The following is a 23,067-nucleotide window of genomic DNA, read 5'->3' as shown; positions in this document are numbered from 1 at the left end:
AAAACGCCACTTTCATGTAAATGAATGGCCAGAACGGATAAATTTTTTTTAATTAATAATGGTGTGGTTTAAATGCACCCTAAAGGAGGAGTTTGTGTATGTGCTTTCGTTTTGGGACGTACGCTAACTCTCTAGTCCACAGAGTGAAATACTGTTTGAGGTAGGTGACGTGTTCTGGATGGATTCCAGTGATGACAACTGCAGTGAAACTCTCCTTCCCTTCTTCTTCAATCACAATAGACTGCAGAAACTGCTCATTGCTGACATTCACATGTGAGCAATCCCCAGGCTGCAAAAGAAAACAACACACACACACACTTAAAAACAAAATCCAGAAGCCAACAATGACATGAGATGACTTGTATTTCCCTCACCTTCCTGTTTCTAATGAAGCCAGAGTAAATATCTTCCTTTTTTAACTCCTTGCGCTCGAAGTCGTCTTTAGACATGACAAATTCATGAACATCTGGAGAGCCTGCAGGTTTACTGATCATCTGAAACACACATTACAAGAATATCTCACAGAAAAAATATTTTTTTACATGTGACAAAAGGGTTATTAATCTTTACCTCTGCCACAAAGCCATTGTATGGTTTCTGAAGGCCTGGAAATCAATGACGAGTCTACTTAAAACTACTATGCAACTTCTATAGTGCCCTTTTTTGGTGTTCCTTTTTGGATGTTGACAGCCATAGGAGGCACTGTGAACATTTTTTTTATGTAAAGAGATGCATAAGCATAAGAGTTTAGAGACTAAAATGAGGGCGAGTAAAATAATGAGGTCAACTAATTCACCATGTAAACAATAAAAAAACACAATTAACCAATCATTTGTAAAATCACTACCCGTTTTAAACACCCCATGGTTTGTTCAAGTTCAGCCTGAGCTTACTGACTGTCCATGCAAACTCTCACAAACAATTTATAAAACTTAGCATAAAACTTTTATTTTTCACTGTAACTTTGCCTAGTTGATTTTAACTGAAGCATTCACAATAATGCAAAACTCATACGTGGACAGTCAGTGGGCTTGAACTAAACAAAACTTGAACACATGACATATGTGGATCAGACCAACCTGGTTTATGGACCATTTTAACAAAAATCTTTAATTTGCCATTGCTTAATGAACATATCTGTTCTGCTTTATTGAAAAGGGATGTAACAAATCTACTGTATTAATTTCCAATTATGATACTTGTTGAAAAAATGCATGCAAACATACTCTGACAGATTGGCCGATGTAAAACACAGCCTGTTTGCCTCCGACTCCAAAATATGAGATGTCACTGTTCAGACTGCGTGGAACTGGACTTGGTCGCACATAACCGGGTTTTTCGCTATGTCCACAACAAAGAGGAGAAAAAAAGATGATGGTTATCAAGAAAAGCTTTATAAGACAATTAGTATTTGAATCTATGTCCGCCGTTACACTACATGGCTCAAGTGACCCAATTCCGATTTTTTCCTCTAATGCGCATTGATCGGATATGACCCATGAACGTGTAGGCAGGAAAAAAGCACATGGATTCCAATATTCACAGATTGATTTCAGGCCTTATTCCTATGGGGAAATACATCTGATATTAATCGGATACACGCATTTGCGTCTGCCATGTAAGCGGTCAGATTTGATAAACCAATGGTGGCGAATGACGTCAATTCAGGTGGACACAAACCACAGCAGTGATTATTACTTCATTCACCCAAGTTGCAACAAGGGCTCTCCTATGTTTTCTCCCCCTTAAGAGACCAATGTTTTGCTGACCTTTAAAGATGGGTTGGAAAGCAAAAGCTTGTATTATCATTTCGTTTGCGTCCATTGCAAAGTTCGTCATTTTTACTTCCTATTCAGCCTAAGCTTTTCCAGGTCAGTACGTCTATCTTTGGTTGTTTAGTCCAGTGAATAGTATAAATGCAGATATCGAATTTGGGTCACTTTTAAAAGAATATGTAAGGAGGTAATCCAAAAAAAATCGGATTTAGTCAACAAATCGGAACTGGGCTTCAAGACCTGCAGTGTAAATGCGGCCTATAGTAGGCATCATACAATGAGCACAGGTCAGCTGGATATTATTTCAAATATGAAGAGGGCATTTTGGATGCAAATAACCTTGTTTAACATTATAAGTACCAGCATGAATAGAATTATGAGTAGTTTTGGAGTAGCTCACATATCATGATAAAATAAGACAAAATGCAGGTTTTATGAAGAGCCCACCTGTGAAACATGTCATTTTCTCGTATAAACTTTGACAGACGGTAAACGGCCCAGTTGTTCAGCTGTTTAGATGTCATTCCACATCCATTATCTAACACCACAACAGCAGGTCCTCCCTGAGACTCATCGAAAAGCTGAAAAACACAAAGAGAACAAAACATCTGGATCATGGAAACTAATAGTAGGCCAAAGTGCAATAAGTGCCACAAAAAGTACATTACGGCATTTGTGAATGAATGGAATACTATTTTTCTCAGATAACAATAAAATGTGTTATATCTGATATTTTAATGTGGTACTGAAGAGAAAATGCAGGCAAATGCATTAGCATGACCAGCAGCCTGGCTGTTTTAAAATAAATAGCTAAATATTTTTTTTCTAAACCACAGGCAGAAAAGTTACTCTTTTATAAGAGCTCTTGTTTGTTTTGGCTAAATAAAAAATAAAACATTTAAATTCTTTCCAGCATAAAAAAAAAATATTAATAAGATGTTAGAGCAAAAAGGTCTTAAAATGGATGCCGAGGTTGCTTTGTTTCTGTTCGATATGTGAGTAACATTGGTTTTGCTAGATTCACAGAACAAAGATATGCTGTTGTTGTTGTTGAATAACAGCTGATTCATCCATACTTGAGCAAGCTGTCTGATGCGGCAGCTTTAGTTGTTGCCTGTGTTGCATTTTGTTCATTATTTTGGGAGCGGAAAAATGAAGGGTGTGTTTCTTTTGGTTGGGGTGTGTTTGTTTGGGTGTCGATTTGAAATACCAACAGTTTTTGAATGACTTCCAGTCTCACCTTTATAATGTATGCCACTGGCACTGAGACAGTTCACTAGGGTTTGTAATAAAGAGTGAGGGTCAGTGTTGAATTCTCACCAATCTGATTTCAATTCTCCTGATTCCCGTGTTTTTTCCTGTCGCTGACAGCGCGTTATCAATGAGCTCAGCAAAAGCATAGGCTGCAACACAAAAAGAGAAACACAGCACACATTAAACTGGCACCATGTACATTAGTGTCATGCCGATAGACAATAATATTGTGTATCGACGATAGCCAGAGATATCATCAAAAGCATCAGCTATAGGCAATATCGAGACGATTTGGCATTTCCAATTAATGTATTAAATTATTGTTAGGCTACAACTATTATCACAATTAATATTAGAATGCATTTGTCCCGCCATAATTTCATAGGAAATCACCGCATACACGCTCTGCAAGGATAATAAAACCTTAGGTAGATTAGCTTACTCCTCATTAAAAATGTTTTAAAAGCATTTAGCCCTTCTATTACTGTAATCATAATTAATTCTCTAATTACTGGGCAGGTTCCATTGACCCTTAAGACAGCGCCAATCACACCAGTTCCTAAAAAGCCTGGGTGTGATGCTGATACTTTGCAACTACAGGCCTATATAGCAAATCTACCTTTTCTGGAAAAGGTCTTCAAACAGGTTGTGGTTGGTCAGTTACAGAAATATCGGTCTACAAATAATCTTTTAGAACAATTTCAGTCTGGATTTAGATCAGGACACAGAATCGCTCTTGTACGGGTCACGAATTACCTTCTCACCTTTCTGACCTGACACGGGTGCTTGCAGAATTTTTGTTTTGTTTTAGACATTAGCGCTGCATTTGACACTGTATGTCATTCCATCCTCCTTAAAAGGATACGTGGGTGGTGTTGTGTTTGATTGGTTTAAATCCAAATCTCCCAGACAGTTTCCAGTTTGGGAAAAAAAATAAATGTGAACCAACATTGGTACAGCAGGTTGTCCCACAGGGGTCTGTGCTAGGGCCCATTCTGTTTAGCATATATATGTAGCCTCTAGGAGAAATCATTCGAAAGTTTGGTCTGGGGTTTCATTATGCTGACGATACACAGATTTATGTCAGTTACGCACCCTGACCTTACCTCTACAATTACAGGTCCAGATTCATTGGTGTGCAATGAATCTAAAATATATGAATGTTTATTTTTTATCATTACATTATGGAAAATAATGAACTTTATCACAATATGCTAATTTTTTGAGAAGGACCTGTACACTTTTCACAAATTGTTTTGATGAAATAAAGCTTGGATGCAAGATAATTATCTAGAAATCAATGAGTCAAAAACTGAAATTCTAGGGTAAGTGTACCTCTTAAGCCCACCAAAATCTAAGTCTAGGTTTTTTTCATAGATACTGACATAGTTTATAAGAAAAATTATTTATTAAAATGCAAGATTTGTCTCTAATTTGAAAATTTATTCATTAGTTGATGTATATTTTAGAATATAAAATTAAGATAATTTAGGAATAAAGTCAGAAGTCTGGCATGGGCTTAATTGGTACTTTGGCACCATTTAAGCCCGCATGTGTTCCAAATAAGCCCACATCATCATTGATTCACAAAACAATTGATTGATTTAAAAAAAAGTAAAACATCAATATATTTATTCAGTGAGAGGGAAGTATTAAAAAAATTCCTTTTGCTAATGTTTGATTAGAGCTCTGGGTGGGATGGGTAGGTGCTAGTGGCCGGTGGTCTGGAGCCTAAAGTCGGCTTGACTGGAGTTGGAGTTGGAGTCAAGCTGGAAGTTTGACCGGGTGTATCTCGGGAAGGAAGCCGAGTTGGGGCTCCAGACTCCGGGGTTTCAGGGGGTCTCCTAGTGGGCCCCCCACACCGGGAGTATGCAGCCTTAGGTGGACTTGACTCTGGAGTTATGTTCGAACAAATTTCCACAGGAAGTAACCATATCTCGGAAAGAGATTAGAGTTAGGGCTCAATACTCCTGGCATAGGGGGCCCACTGGGTGACCTCTCCATGCCCGGAGTCCAGAGCCCCAAGTCCCGAGTTTTGCCCGGTCAAAGCTGGACAGGAAGTGGCGGTATCTTGGAGCCGGACGGTCATAGGGGCTCAGGACTGTGGGGAATGTTGGGTCCCTCTGGGACCTCTCCATGCCTGGAATCTCAAGCCTTAACTCGGCTTGGCTCCCGAATAATGAAATAAAGGACTTTAGGACAAAACGGACTCTATCTCATTTGAATGAATGTGTGTAATTTGTAGGCCTATCTAAATATAGTTGCAAAATAAGGTAGTAAGTAAGGTAAGGTTAAAAGGTTAGTAAGGTAAAACACACAAAGAAATGTTATCATTAAACACTTTCAGAAAATCTATCAAAGTTTGCAATTAGAGGGATTCCTCTGTGAAACACATAAGGTGGGCTTAAATGGTTCCACAGTGAGTAATGGTGAAAAAAGACAATGGTTTTCCTTTAAAAATGTAAGATATGTTTACAAATACATGCATGGAGCTTAAATATACTGTGGACTTAGTATTATAATACTTTTTATTGTGCCCACATTAAAAAATGTTAATTTCTTTTCATTAGCTTGTATTGGCTATAGTTTGCATGCATTTTGTGGCACTGTACCATTTAAGCACATCTTTTAAAAAAGTTAATTTATGAAAATAATCTTCTCTACAAAACAATTTATGATGTATTTATTTGTAAATTAATGTAAAATGAATCACAAAACATTTAGTGTTTGCAGTTCACATGCTTAATTCTTTGGCAGTCTATCTTTCTGTAAGGCTAATGGTTTGACCTAGAGATTAGCTTTGAACGCAAGCTAATAAAACTCATCTTTCCATTTAAAGGAAAATGATGTAAAATTATAAAGTACTATTTGTTCATACACAAAAAACTATACATTTATCTCTCATTTGACATAATATCAATGTAGTTACCAAAGAAATGGCTGAAAATTGCAGAAATGTGTTGATTTCTAAAGGGTCCCGAAACATCAAAATTTTGGGGTGACTTTGTGTGAGGTCCCCTGAGACAGCTTGCACATGGGTGGGGCTAACTCAACATTGCCAAATGTGATTGGTATGCAATAAAAAATGCCAGGAAAGTAACAAATCACTGGATTGGTTAAAATAATGAGCACTTTTTTTAATTTGACTTCAGAGTTGAAAATGGGGTTAAAAGGGTACATGGGCTTAATGGGTACACTTACCCCTTGTTAGAATGCAGATGGCTCTGAATTAGGGTTGGGATAAACGATTATTTTTTTAACGATTAATCTAGCGATTATTTTTTCGATGCATCGATTAATGTAACGATTCATTTTTCCGGTCCGATTCGATTTGATTCGATTATCGATTATCTCCCCATTAATTGACTAATAGCAATTTATACATGTTGATTTACATATCTGAATGAAAAAAACATGAATTCCTTAACATTGCAATATATGTTTATTGCTCTTAAAATTCCAAAATAAAAGACTATACAAGTGCAAAGTAATGCATTCTTAGTCAGAGGTAGCATTCAATAAAACCTTGAAGCCTTGAAAACACATAGGCCTAGTTTACTGAAAAAAGTGCAATCTGTCACGACACATTAAAGAGCCACAAAATAGTAGGGCTATTTATGGTTTAATTTTCTTTGACTGACAAAATTTGAAATTTGAGACTATGAAATGTTACCTTCTTGGTCCTGTCTGTCAGCGCGTTGTCAGTGTCCTCTATGTATTTTTCACGACATTAATAGCGCATACTTGCAGCAGTCGCTTAGAGCTTATAGCTCGTGTGAATTGCACGTATAAACTGAAGTTAAGGAACAACCTCGAACCATCAGGAAACGCCACATAGGTCACTGCATTTCACTGCGCTTCGTGACATTTTCTCCTTTTGCGCGAAGACGCCATTCGCCGGAGATGTGTTAAAAGATAGCGGAGTGCATTCATGATTATTAGGTTGCCGGTATAATAATCATCATGGCGCCGGTGAGTGAGTCATTTACTCTTTAAAATAAAATACTTTATTTTACTCATTTAAGACTGCTATTATGAGGACACTCGACAAAACGGACAATTTGGCATAATTTGTGTGTATTATGGTTCGTTCAAGCCTGAAAGAGAACTCGATACTGACGCACATTTTTATGTGGGTTGTGTGTGTGTACTTAGAGGAACGAGTGCATGCCACCTTGCACTTCTGATAGTCTGAGGAGCCACTCGTGTTGCTACTACTCTCCGGCGCCGCCATCTTTGTTTTGAGTCTGACGAATCGACGCGCATATTTTGCGTTGACGTTTTTTTTGTCCCAGCCCTTCTCTGCATAAACTTAATTTCAATTTGTTAACGGATTCAACTCAGTATCTCCATTGTTTCAAGTGCACAATCTAGGCATTATTTTTGATGCGCAGTTGACATTCAATGCCCATTTTAAAATGATCTGGAAAACTGGAAATATTGCCAGACTTAGACCCTCTCGCCTTGCCCATGGCGGGAAGGCTTGTTCATGCCTTTATTGTGTCTAGGCTTGATAATGGCAATGCATTTCACTCTGGTCTTCCTGATAGATCCATTAAGGCTGCCCGTCATGATTGAAGCGGTGGGCAGAGCTGTCTGCACTCAGACTGGGTCTATGAACCACAATACGGATAACATCATGGAGAAGCTCACAGCTTTGCAAAGGCAAATGGATCATTTCAGAGACCAAAATGGAACAGGAGAATAGCCTGTGTAAATTGGAATGCGGCTACTCGCCCCAAGACCAAACAATCCCAATCTTATCTGTTTCGGCACCCCCCAACCAGCACAGGCCTTGGCCAAGGCCGCTGTTGGAACAACAACTCCCCCGGAAGAGCACTGCAGTGAGCCGCTCTTGCGTTACTTTCCCGACTCCCCAGACACCTGGGACCTCATTTATAACCATTGCGTACGCACAAAACAGGCCCTGAAAGAGGCTTACGCCACTTGCGACGCACAAGTTGTGATTTATAATAACAAACTTGACAGGAAAATTTGCGCACCTGAACGCAAACTTTGGTTTGGTGACACCGATGGTTGGCTGGAATTACATGTCTTTTTCGTCACTTTTAGACAGAAAATCTAGAGAAAATTATACATATAGAACGATAAAACAAATATAATTTCACTCACCAAGCCTATCACATGAAGCAAATATCCATCCCTTCTTAAATGTCCGCACCAGCGAGCGCGTTGGGCCGTTTAGTGAAACTGACGTATATAGCCTATCTAAAACCATAAATCTTCATTATAAGTCCTAATCATAAATACAGTGCATGTTCACAATAACAGTTTAAATAAATAAAATAATGATTTAAACTTTGTTTTACTTCTGATGTAAACATTTAGATTAAATAATTAGGCCTACATGAAATCATTACTGAGAAGTTAAAACATTTTTTATATTCAATAAATAGAAATATTTGTTGTGGATGCAATGCTTTCGAACACTTTTCCTCTGGCATGCTGTTTTAATGTTTAACTACAGAGATAATTGCTTATCATGATAATAGCAGATTGCCTGAGAAAATAGTTTTGTGCAAATAATGCACAACAAGGTCTATCTGTTTCCATTAAAAACATAAATCAATTAAAAATACTCCTTGGCCAGTGGAAAAGACTGAGAAAACTTTCTCCGAAATGTATTTTACACTATTTGATTTATTTATTCAAAAACAAGGCAAGGATAGGCTACTAAATGATTTTTATTAATGTAACTAATGTAACAGCACATCCGCATTTCATATTTTCCTAATGTCTTGTACCGTTAAACATGTTATAACGTAGATGAATAATCATATGCAAATGATACGCAGATGAGGATATGCATAGTAAAACTAGGCGTTGTAAGCTCCATATATGATTGTTTCGGGGAGGAGACGCATGTGCGCACAATCTTCCGCTAACTGGGATTTATTAAGGGAATTCTGCGCAGGTTCTGGCGTACGCACGGTTTTATAAGTCTGAATATATTTTCGTATGCCATTTTTGGCTTTCTGGCACACGTACACTTTTAGTACGGATCCTAAGCACAGTTTTATAAATGAGGCCCCTGGTGATTGTTGACTTGATCAAGGTTTTCTCCATGGCAACTTGCTGTGTATCGCTATGACAATCCTGCGGACTGAGGCACCTAGATTATGGTGCTGGCTTAGCGACACTCCAGGCCTACACACAGATGAACTCTTACATATATATACAGATATGCATCCGCCCCACACCCCGTCCCTCGCCTTCGCCACTTTGTACCCCCAGTCTGACAGGCGGGTCTGTGACCAGCGCCGAGAACGGCTGCAGGACCGGATGGCTGCTTGCCTATGCTGGACTACCTCCATCACCCACTCCCCACCCCTGTTGAAAGTCTTATTCATGTTGTAGAGTGTACTGATTATGTGCTAATGTTGCTGAAGGTGTTTTTTTCCTGTTCCCACACTATACTCCTTACAGGAGCATAGTCTGGGGGTTGCCTTTTTTTTCTCCTCACCTCTCCTCATGTCATGCTGTATTTTTTCCTTAATTCCCTGTCTTCCTGTCCTGTCTACCCTGTTGTCATATTGTATGTTTGTATGGACAGGTTGATGGCCAATTACGCTGGTACTTGTGACTAAGTGACAATAAAGAGTTTACTTACTACTAAGAAACTGCAATATATTTAGAATTCAGCCCTCCGGGTACTGACTCATACAACTCTCTGCCAGCATATCTCTCCAGTACATTATTACTTACACTAGCTTCCCATAAAGGCATGTATCGATTTTAAAACTCTTGATTTTAACATATATCCTTGCAACCATGGGACAGCCCCTGCATATCTCTGTAACCTAGCTATAATACTCCAAAGTCTATGGTGGGTCAAGCATTCTCTGTTTCAGCTTCATGGTTATAAGCAAGCTTTATTTTAAACACTGAACTTTAAAAACAACTTGTTTAACACAATATACTTCTCTTCCCATTTTTTTAGTACGCATGGGCCACAAGAGAAATATTTAAAAAATAAGGACAGTTATATACCGTTATCAGCATAGATGCATCTCTAGTTATCTCTGAGAGAATATACGCTGCAGCGTCAGTGGCCGAACACTCAGCTTTTACTTTTACTTTCTGTATAATTGACTGTAGTTCCTGTATGAGACTTCTTTACCGGTATAACTCTCACTTAGAATTTGCCCATTGCTTGTGTTATATCCACTGGCTCGCTTCATGGTTTAAAACTGAAATATTTCCAATACTGAGACATGACATTTTTCTTTATCATCAACTTGATCTTTTTAGCCCGCAAAATGATGGAAAATTGTTCACATTTTGTGCGTGTCGTTTTCTGATAATAAAAGAAATAATCAAATATATTAATAAATAAAAAAGTAAATTAAGGATAGAATAAATGAGCAGACAAGCAAACTTACGCAACGCTTTCTGTCCTTCACTAGCGTAGTACTCGTACATGCCACATTGCACTAGAGTATGATAGTGCGGCAGATACTCAATCCGCTCTTGAATCGCCATAGGCAGCTCCTGATTCACTGACTTCAACAGTTGCAAGGTTTTCCCATTAACCAGCTCCTCTGTTACATCAAAACAAACAAATCCATATCATAAAAAGTCATTTTTTAAAACCAACTATTTTTACATTTTTATATGAAAAACTGTAAACAACTAAATTAACATGTCAATAATAATTGAAAATATACTTTTTTTATTATTAAATAAACATTTTCAGTTTTGCAATACATTTTTGAAAAATATACTGTATATTTAAAAAATGAACAAAAAATGAACATGTGTAAATAAAATAACACTTGATTTACTTTTTACATTTTTTAAATAAAACAAAAACGACACTGAAAAACTGCAAACAAAATGAAAATAAGTCAAATACAATATTTAATTAAAAAACTTAAAATATTTTCTTGACAAATCAGATATTTTCTTTACTTTTTACAGTTTTGCAATAAAATAAATTATATTTAAATGAAAATAAATATAATATTGATTTAAAAACTTTAAGAGCTCTTACGGTTTACAAACTTTAAGAGCTCTTACGGTTTACATGTGTAAATACAATACCTTTTTTTACCGTTTTGACACGCAAAAATATATAACGTTACATTTAAAAACTGCAACCACTAAAATGACAACAGGCAGGTGAATAAATATAATGTAATAGCTTTCAGAGCTCTTACTGTAAAGTTTTTCGTCAATCTCTTTTCGGTCCGTCGTGCTAATAACGAAAGTCTCGTTTGTCGACAGTGAAAACTCCTAAAATGAAAAGAAAACCCAGTCACTGCTCATGTACCTGTTAACAAGGTTTATGACAGAGATGTCATGCTACTGCGAGCAGTTGTTTTACCTGTCTCAGAGCCTGAAGAAAGCCATTGTAATCCATGTTCGCGATGTCTAGCGTCCTCCCCGGCGCTGCGCTGCTGTCCGGGCGACAGTCATAAACACAAACCGATTTCGATGTCTTTTCCTCCCGGTCTCTCTCCGCTCCGGCCTCGGTCATGTTCGTTTCGTCACACATTACTGCGTAGCCAGAAAACTCTGATACAGAAACAAACAGAAACTCATCGCTTTCTCACTGACATGTTTATCTTGAGGTTTGGATTTGTTCTGTCGTTCACCAGGCTAATATATATGCTAATATACACGTGTAACGAGGAATTTTGACGGAGGATAAAAACTTAAAGATTTCGCGCCAGGAACATCGCCCAAATTCCTAGTTCGTACGGTTCGTACTGCATGCAGCATCATTCGTCACTTCTTCTTAATTATTTTATGGCGATTAGCAAAAAAGCTTTTGATGCATGATCGCCTCCTACCGGGATGGAGGATAAAGAAGAAGAAGAACAAGAAGAAGAATGTTGTTGTTATTATTATACAATTATTTTATATATAAATGTATACAATTATAATAATAATAAATATGTAAACATTCATAACGAATTCTTCTTAATAGCTTAATATTTTGTATTCCGGAAATTAGTTTTTAAGAAAGTTATTAATAATATAATTTTTGTCTTAAAATTTTTCAAAAGACAAAACTTCAGAAGACTTTGAATTCCTGAAAAAAATGCTCTTAAACATAAAAAATAACCTCTTACATGCAGTTAGAATGTAGCATTCAATGTGTCTTAAATGAATTTATTGGGTTGTTTCAAATATTAAATATTATGGCCAAATGTATTGGAGGTGACTTTCCATTCCTTATTAGTGTCCGGAGTTGATCACAATTTGTGGACTTCTGCTTGTCCACTCGTCTTTGAGGATTGACCACTGGTTCACTTGGGGAGTTGCCTAAAATCATGCTTTTCAAAAAATATAATTATGACATATAAAATTAATATAAAATATAAAAGTCATAATTATAACTTAGTGTGTGACTTTAGATGAAAAGTTGACATGTAAAAGTCATAATCATAGCAATAAGATTTTAATTATGTCTTAAAAAGTCGAAATTATGACATACAAGGTCAACATTATTATGACACTTAGTGTGTCATAATTTTGACTAATAATTTAACTTTAAAACGTGTGTCATGACTCATAATTTCGGCATGTCGTAACTTAGACTTTTTAATCTCATAATTATGACTTAATATGTCATACTTTTCATGTCATAATTATTAGTTTTTTTATGTCATAATTGAGATTTACAAAAGCATGATTTTCCCCCAGTTCTAGTTTGAAGTTGATTCTCCACACACGTCCAGTCGGTGGCAGTAATGCGCCGAAACGAAAGCAAGCTTGCCAACCGCAATTAAACAACATTAAAAGAAGAAGCAGCAGCAGCATTTTGTTTATGTATGCTCATGCTGATATGAGATGAAACCTTTTTATTTGTTTATTTTAACAGTATATGGATAAAACCGTTTGGAATAATTTCGACAGTCATTATACTAAATGTCTATTGTGTGTGGTAACTCTTGGGGCTGGCTGTTGGACTCTTGCACTCACATAGATGAGGGTTTGCAGCGCTGTGTTTGTTATAAAAGTGCTGGGCTTGAAAAGCCGACATACTTCAAAAACTGTTTCAAGAGGGAATATTTTAATATATTGAAGCCCCGCGTTCAGATTCGACAAAACACAGGTATCTTTACAAGCAGTATTCCGTTACACACGGCAAAAAATAGCAATGGTGACGAACTTGCAACTGATCTTCAAACACGAAAGGTATGCAACGACACAAAGCAAGACAGCCGCATATTTATTGTTGCTGTTATTATTTTAGTAGATATACTGTGTTCGATTATAAGGTCTTTGGAGATTTCTGACAGTTTGTTTTTTATTTGCAGAAACGAAAAAGAAAGCAGCGTGATCTCAATACAGGGGAGTTAGATGCCCATATTTATCATGGAAAGGTGACATGCTTTAATAAATACCTCGTGTCAACAAAACGTAAAAGGAATCTGGACAGACTTTTATTGTATTTTCATAACAATGTCATCATTTGGAACTAATCCTAATGGGATCAAATTTGGCAATCTTGTTTCATTATTATATATTTAACCAAAACCCATAAAGACACTCACCTAGCAAATAAATATAAGCCTAGTAGACAATAGGATAAAAATGACAAATTATTTTCACGGGTTTTTTTTTTTTTTGCCTCAAAAGTGTATTTTGCACGGAAACTGTACGCACTGTACAAAGATCTTTTTTATATAATCTGAGGGCTTTTTGTCTCTCCATTGACAACTATGCAACTACCACTTTCAAGCCCCAGAAAGGTAGTAAAGACATCATTAAAGTAATCCATGTGATCAAAGTATTTTAACCTCAGTTTTATGAAGTGACCCGAGTGATTTGCTTGATGGAGATTAATATTTTTTTTAATAAAGTGCTAAATTATGTTTTTTTGTGCAAACAAAACACTCATTTTTTATAAAACTGAGGAGGTTAAACCACTGGAGTCACATGTATTACTTTTATGATGTCTTTACTGTACCTTTCTGGAGCTTGAAAGTGGTAGTTGTGTAGACTGTCAATGGAGGGACAGAAAGCTTTTTAGATTTCATCAAGAAAATCTTCATTTGTGTTCCAAAGATGCACGAAAATCTTATGGGTTTGGAATGACATTAGGCCAGGGTCGGTAATTAATGACAGATTTCTTTTTCTTCTTTTTTTTGGTAAGCTTTCAGAATTTCACCCTCCCTAACTTACTTTCATAACCTATTGCATTAATGACCTAAACATTTGACTTTTGAAACTAACATTTAAAAGACATTTGATTCCTTGCTCGGTTTTCCTTGCTCATATTAACCACCTCATCAGGTCCTCAGTTTTTCATCTTCGCCATATTCCTTGTCTTGTTTTATAAATGTTGTAAATCTTTCATCTACTCAGTGCGTACTAAAATGGATCCTTTAGGACTGATTCCAAATTATGTTAGAAATTCCAATAGAATTCCATCAGGATTTGGATTTTGCTTGCCATTCTAGCATACAGATGTCCTCTCTCACACACACACTCTTTTTGTGCATGCTTTGTTTTGATTTTTTTCTTCTCAGGTCAGGTCAGTAGTTCTGGAGGGCTGTCAGGCTCTTCTGGAAGCTGGACGTAAGTGTGGATACTTGACCGAAGCTTTGAACGCACCAGCCTCTGAATCCCTGCCAACACACGAGTGCCAGCTTGCTGCCTTATGTGACATGGCCAAACAGCTCCCGTTAACAGACAAGTCTGTGGCACCAGTGCAGACGCTGCGCGGTTATGGTCTGGAACCACCTCTTGACCTATTCTCATACATCACAGAAAACCCATTCGACTGTGCTTATGAGGTCACGTTGATGAGGGAGAAGTATCTATTGCCCCCCCGCAGCCGATTCCTGTTGTCTGACATCACACATATGCATCCACTTGTCAACAGTGAGTTTTAATTTACTATTCTATTACATAATAGAGTATTTTATGTAGAGCAGCTAAATGGCTTAAAGCTTTCAAGACCAGTGTTATTTTAGTATTATTTATATACTATTATAGTAATTATTAATATTTTGAAATAGTTTTTGTATATGTTACGGTTTAATTTGTATAAGTTCAAAGTAAAAATAATTCAATTCAATTCAATAATTCAATCAATAGCGCCATCCAGCGGTAAATTATTCCCAGATAACAACCGCTCAAAGCAGATAACGCAGGCTCATCCGGGTCACTGAAGTCAACAGTGCTATACGCCTGCTAGGAACGTTTTTTCTTCGTGGAAGTTTTGTATTTGGTGAGCTAATAAATTATTAAAACTCAGTCAAATCAATATTTTGTGTAGTTATTTAATTATGCCATCCAGTATCGTGGACTCGCTCTCTTTTGTTTCATACAAACGCAGCTGCTGCCATTTTGTGACTCTTGTTTTGTACACTGTTGGATTATGAGATACAAACGGGTACGAATTTAAAACAGTTTAAACTGAAATCAATATATCTTATCCCCATAATTATTTATGTGGTGAAATGCTGAATAAGTGGTATGACTGTATACCGTATCTCTTAAATATCCGTCTAGTTTGAACTTGAAGCGTTGCGTTTAAACCACTAATAAAATATTTCAACCTCAGATCAATTTTTCGTGGCAAGTACCCGTGTAATAGCGGGATAATGTACATTATCATAAAGGGAAAAGGCCTTTCATATTTCCTGAACACTTCAATAAAAATGTAGACTAGTGTCAGTGTAATGTGTACTTAGTAAATTTACCCAGTTTATTTCGTTCTTTATTTAAAGGTGCAGTGTGTATTTTTTAGCGACATCTAGCGGTTCGGTTGCGAGTTGCACTAAGGGCTCAGCCCACTGCTCACCCCTCCCTTTTGAAGAAGCTACGGTGGCTAAAACGGGACAAACATCGTCGTCTGAGACAGCAGAGAATAGCCAGAGTAAGCCAAGAGTGTGTAACATTGTCACTGTTTCTGTACCACAGTCCATTATAAACCACATGGATAAAGTTTACAAAGCCATAGTCAGGTGAGGATCAAGGGTCTTAATATATAATATAATAATAGTAATCAGCTGATTGTCTCACAAACGTAACCAGTAAATTTCTACCCACATAGCAAACCCTTAATACAGCTAGGGAGAAGAACCATATGAAACTTTATGCGACTATATATTTTTTTCTAACAGGGTAGTAAAAGTTTAGCTGGCTAATATGAGCTGTTACTGTGGCTGAGCTGGTTAAAGCGTAAAGCCTTGTTTATACTGGATGCGTCCGCATGAGCCCAAAGGTGCGCGCGGCAAAAATGGCATGATTGTAACAGCGCGCGCGCCTCCGCATCCCCTAGACACCACTTACTACACACAATAGGCTTTTTTTTCTCTGATTTTGGAAACTCGATCGACTTAAAATGCTTCCAAGATCGACGGGTTGGTGATTCCTGTAACGTTACTGTTTTACGGTCAATGACAAGTGTACTAATCAGGTGTCTCACGAACGTAACCAGCACATTTATCCCCACATAGCAAAGCCATAACACAGCGAGGGAGAAGAACTAAGTTACATGAAACAATCCAACTACATATTTTACACCACTGACAAGGGAAAAGTGACTACTCACGGTGTTTATGGCTAGCTTCTAGCTTTCTGCGGCTTCTCTTTCAAGATAGTGACGAAACGCGCTCTGTAGCGCTGTTTGTTCGCGTTCGGCTACGGTAGAAACATGACGTCACAATATGTCGACCTTCATAGAAGGGGATTCCCGCGCCTATGTAGATATAAAACCCTCATTCTAAGGTAATAAAAACATTACGGTTTATTAAGTAAGTTCTTTATACACCACTGAACACATAGTTATGGATGTCATATTGCATTTCTGTTAATAGATACTCAAAATTATTACTCATTGCACCTTTAAGATTAAGACCCTCATCATCCTGTCAGGGGGTTATTTTGAGAGAACCACCGTCTGGATGTACATTATCCCTTATTTAATGCATTAAGCAAAGTAACTTATGGGAACTTATTGCAAAGTGTTATCAATTTTAGTTTGTTTTAGTAATTTTGTTACACTACTTTAGATGCTTCCAATTTTGCATCATTTTGTTTACTGAGTTTTGCATATTGCTACATTTTGACTACAGGTGGAGACAAGTTTGACCTTATAATCCTTGATCCACCATGGGAAAACAAATCTGTCAAAAGAAGCAACAGGTAAGGTGACTCCACATAGACATGCATGCATACCTGTTCATGTGGCTATGAAATGATTCATTCTCTGCCTGCAATAAGAAACTGTCCCAGCCTGAAATCATATCATGGTATGATTGACAGATACAGTTCTCTGCCATCTTCTCAGCTCAAGCAGCTTCCTGTGCCAGCACTGGCTGCTCCAGAATGTTTGGTGGTTACGTGGGTAACTAACCGGGCAAAGCATCTGCGTTTCGTCAAAGAAGAGCTCTACCCATACTGGGCAGTTGAAGTGCTAGCAGAGTGGCTCTGGGTCAAGGTATACACAGAACACAACTCCACAAGAAGAGGAAAAGTACCCTCAAACACTCATTAGAGGAAGAAACACCATTAACCCTCTGGTATTCCTCACTTATGATACCCTGAGGTCAAAATAGACTCAAGACAATAAGCATATTTAAGAAAAATGTATGTATCAAAAATATTTTTTCTTTTATTATTTTGTATTTTGAGGGGAATTTTGTTGTACTAGACAACATTCACCCCTAAATGATGCACAATGTATATCTATAATATTTGTAAAATAAATGTTACAAATATTAGAAAATATTTTGCAATATTTTCAATTAATTTAGTGATTAAGTTAAAAATATAACAGATATTAATATATAATATTATATAGGGATGTGTATTCCGTTGTTGCTTATAATAGTAATTTCAGACAATTACTTTAATTAGATTTTGCGTCTTTGTGGACCATTTCACCTTTTCTAATCATTTCCACACACACGTACGCATTAATATATCAATTGCCAAAAAAAAGTCAGCAAGTTTCAAACCATTGTGAAGTAAAAAATAAAACTTTTTTTGGTCTACCTTGATTGAAGACCACCAGATGGTTAAAGGGACAGTTCACCCAAAATTCTGGCATCATTTACTCATTCTCATGTTGTTCCAAACCTGGATCACATTTGTTCATCTTCAAAACACAAATCAGGTTATTTTTAATAAAACCTGAGAGATTTCTATCTATCCATTTAAAGTTCATTCAAAATGTTGACGCTTCAAAAAGGTTCATAAAGTGATTGAGTATTTTAATCTGAGTCTTCTGAAGTAACTAATGGGTTTTCATAAAGTAACAACACAACTTAGTAATTAATTACATGATTTAAAGGGGCATTCGGCAACTATTTCAGCTTAATAAAACCGTTTAGAAATCATTTGGATGGTTTAATAACCTGTTCCGTTGAGAATGGTGACTTTCCCCGCTCTCCCCACCGTTCCTAGGCGGAAAACCAACCTTGCAACATGAGGACTAACGTTCCGGTAGTTGGAAATAGGAAGTCTTGTGAGAAGTGAGAACGAGCGAGAAACACAAACTGATTTACGGCAATTCGACATAAATGCACACACCGCCCTCAATGTGTGTGATGTATTACCCACCTCGGTAGACATAGCTCCACACGATAAAGTTGGCCGGCTCCGATAATAACAAATGCACATGAGCAGCGGTAGAAAGGGGGAGGAGGGCCCGCAAGTAGAGCTGGGCGGTATATCGAGTTTGTACAATATAGCCTATCGATATTTTTTTTTCCCACGATATGGAATGAGGCAATACCATTTATATCGATACAGTAGTTTGATACGAGCACATCTGAAAAATAGTGGAGTACGCAGTGTGAGCTCCTGCAGTGAAAGAACAGTACAATTTGTCCTAAACATGACACAAGCTTATTAAGCGCTTCGAAATAACTGGTAAGATAGTTAACAAGTTTAAAGCAGCTTGCCCTGTCAGATGCTCGGACAGATAGCCTATTGTTAGTGACTGAAAGATAAATACTGGCGCTGTTTAATGCGTTTGAGACGTGGTGCTTTCCTCAGTGCTTAACTTACATTTCACAGGTATATTCTCCATCTGTAAATGTTCAAACAAATCAAACAAATATGTCCATTTCACTGTCAGGAGAGGACAAATGAATCTCCGCTAAAATTCAAGCTTCCGTTAATGAGCGCCGCGCGCCAAACAGACGAGCACAGTAGAAGAGTAGCGCAATAATTCTGACTAAAATACATATTACTAAAATATTTGTTGGAGACAATAAATGTGCCATATGTGGAATTTTAAACCTACAAGTATATTTTTATGAAAGTGGCCATTATAATGGGGTAATCAAATGCAGGCTAATATAATTAGTTTGTGCGTTTGTTTTTATTTTCATTTTTAGTTTAGCCTTTAGTCATTTTTAAAACAAAAGCATTATTTTTGTTTTTAGTTTGTAAAGTTACAAAGTTACAATGTAATGTGATTTTAACCACCTTTTTGCACATAATGTATGGCATAGCCTACATTACATTTCCCTATTTGTTTCCATATCCTTCAATATCCTTGTTTGGATATCATTGAGCAGGATGTGAAATAACATTTTTTTTAAATAAATACATTTTCTTTATCCAAATAGAAAAACGTAGAAAAAAGTACCGAGATATATATCGTATATCGCCATTTAACCAAAAAATACTGAGATATGATTTTTTGGCCATATCGCCCAGCCCTAGCCGCAAGTGAGTTTTTTTTACGACATTGTTGTGAAATATACGCCCTACAACTGTAGGGGGAGCTCGTTGACAAAACATGTGACAACAAAAGTGAAGATCAGCGAAGAAATAGCTAGAGTTGCCGAATGCCCCTTTAAGGAGGATTGCAATAATGTAACATGTTACTTTTGAAAGTAAAAGTCACCAACACTGCTCAGCATGTGATGAATCTCCAGGTGACCCGAACAGGGGAGTTTGTGTTTCCTCTGGATTCGCAGCATAAGAAGCCTTATGAAGTGCTGGTGCTCGGCAGGTATCGCTCTCGCACTGACCACACAGTGAGGTAACGTGTGTGTATGTTTCACATTGGAGTCTTCTTTCCTTCCATATTTTTGTACTGTAATCTCCAAAGCTTCCAATATTGTGTGTTGCAGGTCTTTAGCAGTGGATGAGCTTCCAGAGCAACGGCTTCTGATCAGCGTCCCCTCAGTACTGCACTCTCACAAGCCTTCGTTGTCAGGTGCAAATCTGTGCCTCTGCAATATAAGCTCGTTTGTGGTTCATATATCAGATTATACTTCATTTTGGTCTCTACCTGCCTATCCTTTTGAAAAGATAGCACTTTTTGTACTCCCAAAAATAATGCACTTGTAAAAAAAAGAGAGACTTAATTGATCTGCATGTTAATTGCAATCAAATGGAAATTAATTATATTTTAAATTATTAAATGTTAGCTGAACTTCAAAGGGCTTTTTGAAAGTAGGACTTAAGTACATATTTATTTCTAATTTTATAATTAATTGTATTGTTATTTAAATATGTATACTGATGAATGTACAAATACATGTCATGTATTTAAATAGAATTGTAATTACACATTTGTAATGAACTTGCACTTTAATACATATACGTAGGCCTTGTTTCACAGACAGGGCTTAGATTAAGCCAGGATTAGGCTTTAGTTCAATTGGGACAAATAAGATGCTTTTTTAAACATGCATCTTGAGACAAAACAGTGGCACTAATATATTTTAAGATCTGTCAATGCAAGTTGCTTTCAGTTCAAAAAATAGGCTTAACCCTTGTCTGTGAAAATGGGGTTCAAATAATATTTATTAACATTTATTAGTAATTATATTAACTTTAAATGTAATATTGAATAACACACTACAGTTGAAATTATAATAAAGTACTTTTACATGTGCTTTAGTAGGCTATGTAAGACAACACTTCTTTTTTAAAGCATGACAAAGAATTATCAAAACATGACTTAACTTTTAATTTGGCATTCTTACAAACTGCATTTTTTAAGTGTACTTAAGTTTGTTTAGAAACAGTGAATCAGTGATGAAAGTGTACTCTCTTTAAATACTCTTAAGTGGCCTTTTATTTCATTACTGTTATATTATCTCCAAGTACAGTTTCTTAACAATATTCTTTTAAGATTTGAAGTTCAAGTGTACATTCAACACAATTAAGCGCACTTCTTTTTCACACAGGTGTGTCTTCTGCGTGGAAAACCCCCAGTTGTTTTGTTATAGTTATTATCAGTGCACTTGTCTGTAGTTCACTATGGTGTGTTTTGTCCTGCTGAGGGTCCGGGTTTATAGCTTTCGTGCTAATTCTTTCTCTTTTGTACTACAGCTGTGCTAAAGCCGTACATCAGCCACAAGCCCAAGTGTTTAGAGTTGTTTGCCCGAAGTCTCCAGTGTGACTGGACCAGCTGGGGAAACGAAGTCATCAAGTTCCAGCACAGCAGCTATTTTACCAGAGAGAGAGCCGAGGATCCGGCCGGGACATCCCAAACACTTACACAGTAGCTCATGGACTTTTTTACAAGAATACAAGAAACTAGTATAAGAAAGTTTGTATTATATACATGGATATGAATTTTCAGTTCACCATGTAAAATGCAGTACAATTGTGTTTTCATTTGAATAGTGTATTTTATACCAACCAGCAACAACAATATTTTTGTATAAAATTTATGGTCAGTACATCATAAAGTGCATCAGTACTTGTTAGTATTTTACATACATTTTAGCAATTCGTTATGGAGCTCCACAATACAGATTTTTCCTTTCTGCGAGCCTTTTCTGGCCAGTAATTGGGATTGTACTTGGCCTTTCAATAATGTCTGTTTTTAGAAAAAAAATTTAGGTATGTGTGTCAGAAATGTTATGGTATTTTCAGGAATAGTAAAAGTTTGTAAACAATGGACCTGCCCTTTGTGCCCTAACTGTTTGACTTCCATCGTCTCATGATGGTTGCATACATTATGGATCAAAATGTTAACTGTGAAACTTCTTTAACTAATATTTGCCATTAAACTTTGTGAAAACACCATGTAATTATTTTTGTGCTGTGGTTGTTTCAATAATGTTTCCACTATTTACTGTAGTTCTATTCTGTGTTTTATGATTTTGTTTGTATACTTAAAAAGTCTCATTACACCAGTCTTGGTTATAGGCTGTGACATTTTATGGTACATTTTAGAGTAAAGGATTCCTTAAATTTGATTGAATTATAAATATTTTTGATAAATTAATTCACTTTTAATTTAGCAGGTTCCTTGGGATTACAATCTACAATAACGTCTCTTGATCTTTTGAGTTTGTCGTGACTCAAAAGTCAAGGTACAGGTTTGTCACCATATTTTGAGAATTACTTTTTTTATATAAAATTGTTTTCTAATCATTGTTTTGATACTGGGGAAACAAAAAATGTATAGGGGAACAAATGCATTAGCCTTCTTTCCTATTTTGTTTTTGGGCATTTTTTTTTAATTGTGACCAAAGCCCATTCATAAGGTTCATCCACATTCCCTATGAGCCGTGCATGATGATATATTTAACAAGCATCTCTTCCATTATTAAAATCCATCATGCCCATATTCTCAAAAACAATAAACAAAGCAATGCGAAAGTGAAAGGTAAATGTTTGTGTTTCTAAGACCTGACATTCTGTCAATTGATGTGGAGACAGGTGGACATGGAATTGCAAGTTTAATTGAAATAAAAAAATATGCTGTCAACATGATTGACAGGAGAAGAAAATACAAGCTGACTTCACAATCATTGATGCATGACTGAAATCCATTGCTTGACACTTCCACCTGAAATAACCCTTATCAATGAGAACAGGCTTTTTGTGTCTGCTTCCCCTTTTCATTAAAAGAATTGATAAAATTTTCCATTTCGATGTCAGTTAGGGTTGTAAGATAGCACAATGTGAATAAAATAATACCATAAAACATGTAACTCCTGGAAAACAATATCAACAAGCAATATTAATGTCCTATTGCCCGTTCCATTGCATTATGATTGCAAGCAGTATCAATCATGTACACAGTGCTGGTCAGAATTATTTGCATCCTTGGTAAATATGATCAAAGATG

The 23,067-nt window shown here is 36.6% G+C and overlaps 2 protein-coding genes across 3 annotated transcripts in view; one reads left to right on the top strand and one right to left on the bottom strand.

Annotated features, from left to right (window-relative positions):
- The window catches only part of smchd1 (structural maintenance of chromosomes flexible hinge domain containing 1), a 78,729-nt gene extending 66,923 nt beyond the window's left edge, over window positions 1-11,806 (bottom strand). The window contains exons 1-8 of the mRNA XM_077201894.1: window positions 11,377-11,806; window positions 11,210-11,285; window positions 10,433-10,591; window positions 3,096-3,178; window positions 2,223-2,356; window positions 1,227-1,341; window positions 375-494; window positions 123-289 (exon numbers count right to left, since the gene is read on the bottom strand). Coding sequence (XP_077058009.1) covers window positions 123-289; window positions 375-494; window positions 1,227-1,341; window positions 2,223-2,356; window positions 3,096-3,178; window positions 10,433-10,591; window positions 11,210-11,285; window positions 11,377-11,547 — 1,025 coding nt within the window. The 5' untranslated portion in view covers window positions 11,548-11,806. The remainder of the gene's footprint in view (window positions 1-122; window positions 290-374; window positions 495-1,226; window positions 1,342-2,222; window positions 2,357-3,095; window positions 3,179-10,432; window positions 10,592-11,209; window positions 11,286-11,376) is intronic.
- Window positions 11,807-12,760: 954 nt separating this feature from the next.
- On the top strand, window positions 12,761-22,021 carry mettl4 (methyltransferase 4, N6-adenosine). Of its 2 annotated transcripts, none has more exons than XM_077201891.1 (8): window positions 12,761-13,196; window positions 13,319-13,384; window positions 14,534-14,888; window positions 17,090-17,159; window positions 17,280-17,454; window positions 19,907-20,013; window positions 20,105-20,190; window positions 21,315-22,021. In XM_077201891.1, exons 1-8 carry the CDS (start codon window positions 12,927-12,929, stop codon window positions 21,488-21,490), a joined length of 1,305 nt encoding a protein of 434 aa, XP_077058006.1. In that variant the 5' UTR covers window positions 12,761-12,926; the 3' UTR covers window positions 21,491-22,021. The 2 variants fall into 2 exon arrangements, with proteins under 2 accessions (XP_077058006.1, XP_077058008.1); XM_077201893.1 differs by having other exon boundaries at window positions 19,907-19,983; window positions 21,315-21,617.
- Window positions 22,022-23,067: the final 1,046 nt, after the last annotated feature.

This window comes from Siphateles boraxobius, unplaced genomic scaffold (genome assembly GCF_051911475.1).
Source record: "Siphateles boraxobius isolate OS27281-9 unplaced genomic scaffold, OSU_SipBor_1 48, whole genome shotgun sequence".
NCBI classification, from domain to species: Eukaryota; Metazoa; Chordata; class Actinopteri; order Cypriniformes; family Leuciscidae; genus Siphateles; species Siphateles boraxobius.
This window is presented reverse-complemented; position numbering and strand designations above follow the sequence as displayed.

What these genes read in the sequence shown, in the direction of transcription:
- mettl4 (XM_077201891.1), top strand. Translation starts at nt 12,927, where the DNA reads ATGTCTATTGTGTGTGGTAACTCTTGGGGCTGGCTGTTGGACTCTTGC. An exon ending in CTGATCTTCAAACACGAAAG is followed by an intron (nt 13,197 to 13,318) that starts GTATGCAACGAC and finishes TTTTATTTGCAG; the next exon opens with AAACGAAAAAGAAAGCAGCG. An exon ending in TCACAAGCCTTCGTTGTCAG is followed by an intron (nt 20,191 to 21,314) that starts GTGCAAATCTGT and finishes TTTGTACTACAG; the next exon opens with CTGTGCTAAAGCCGTACATC.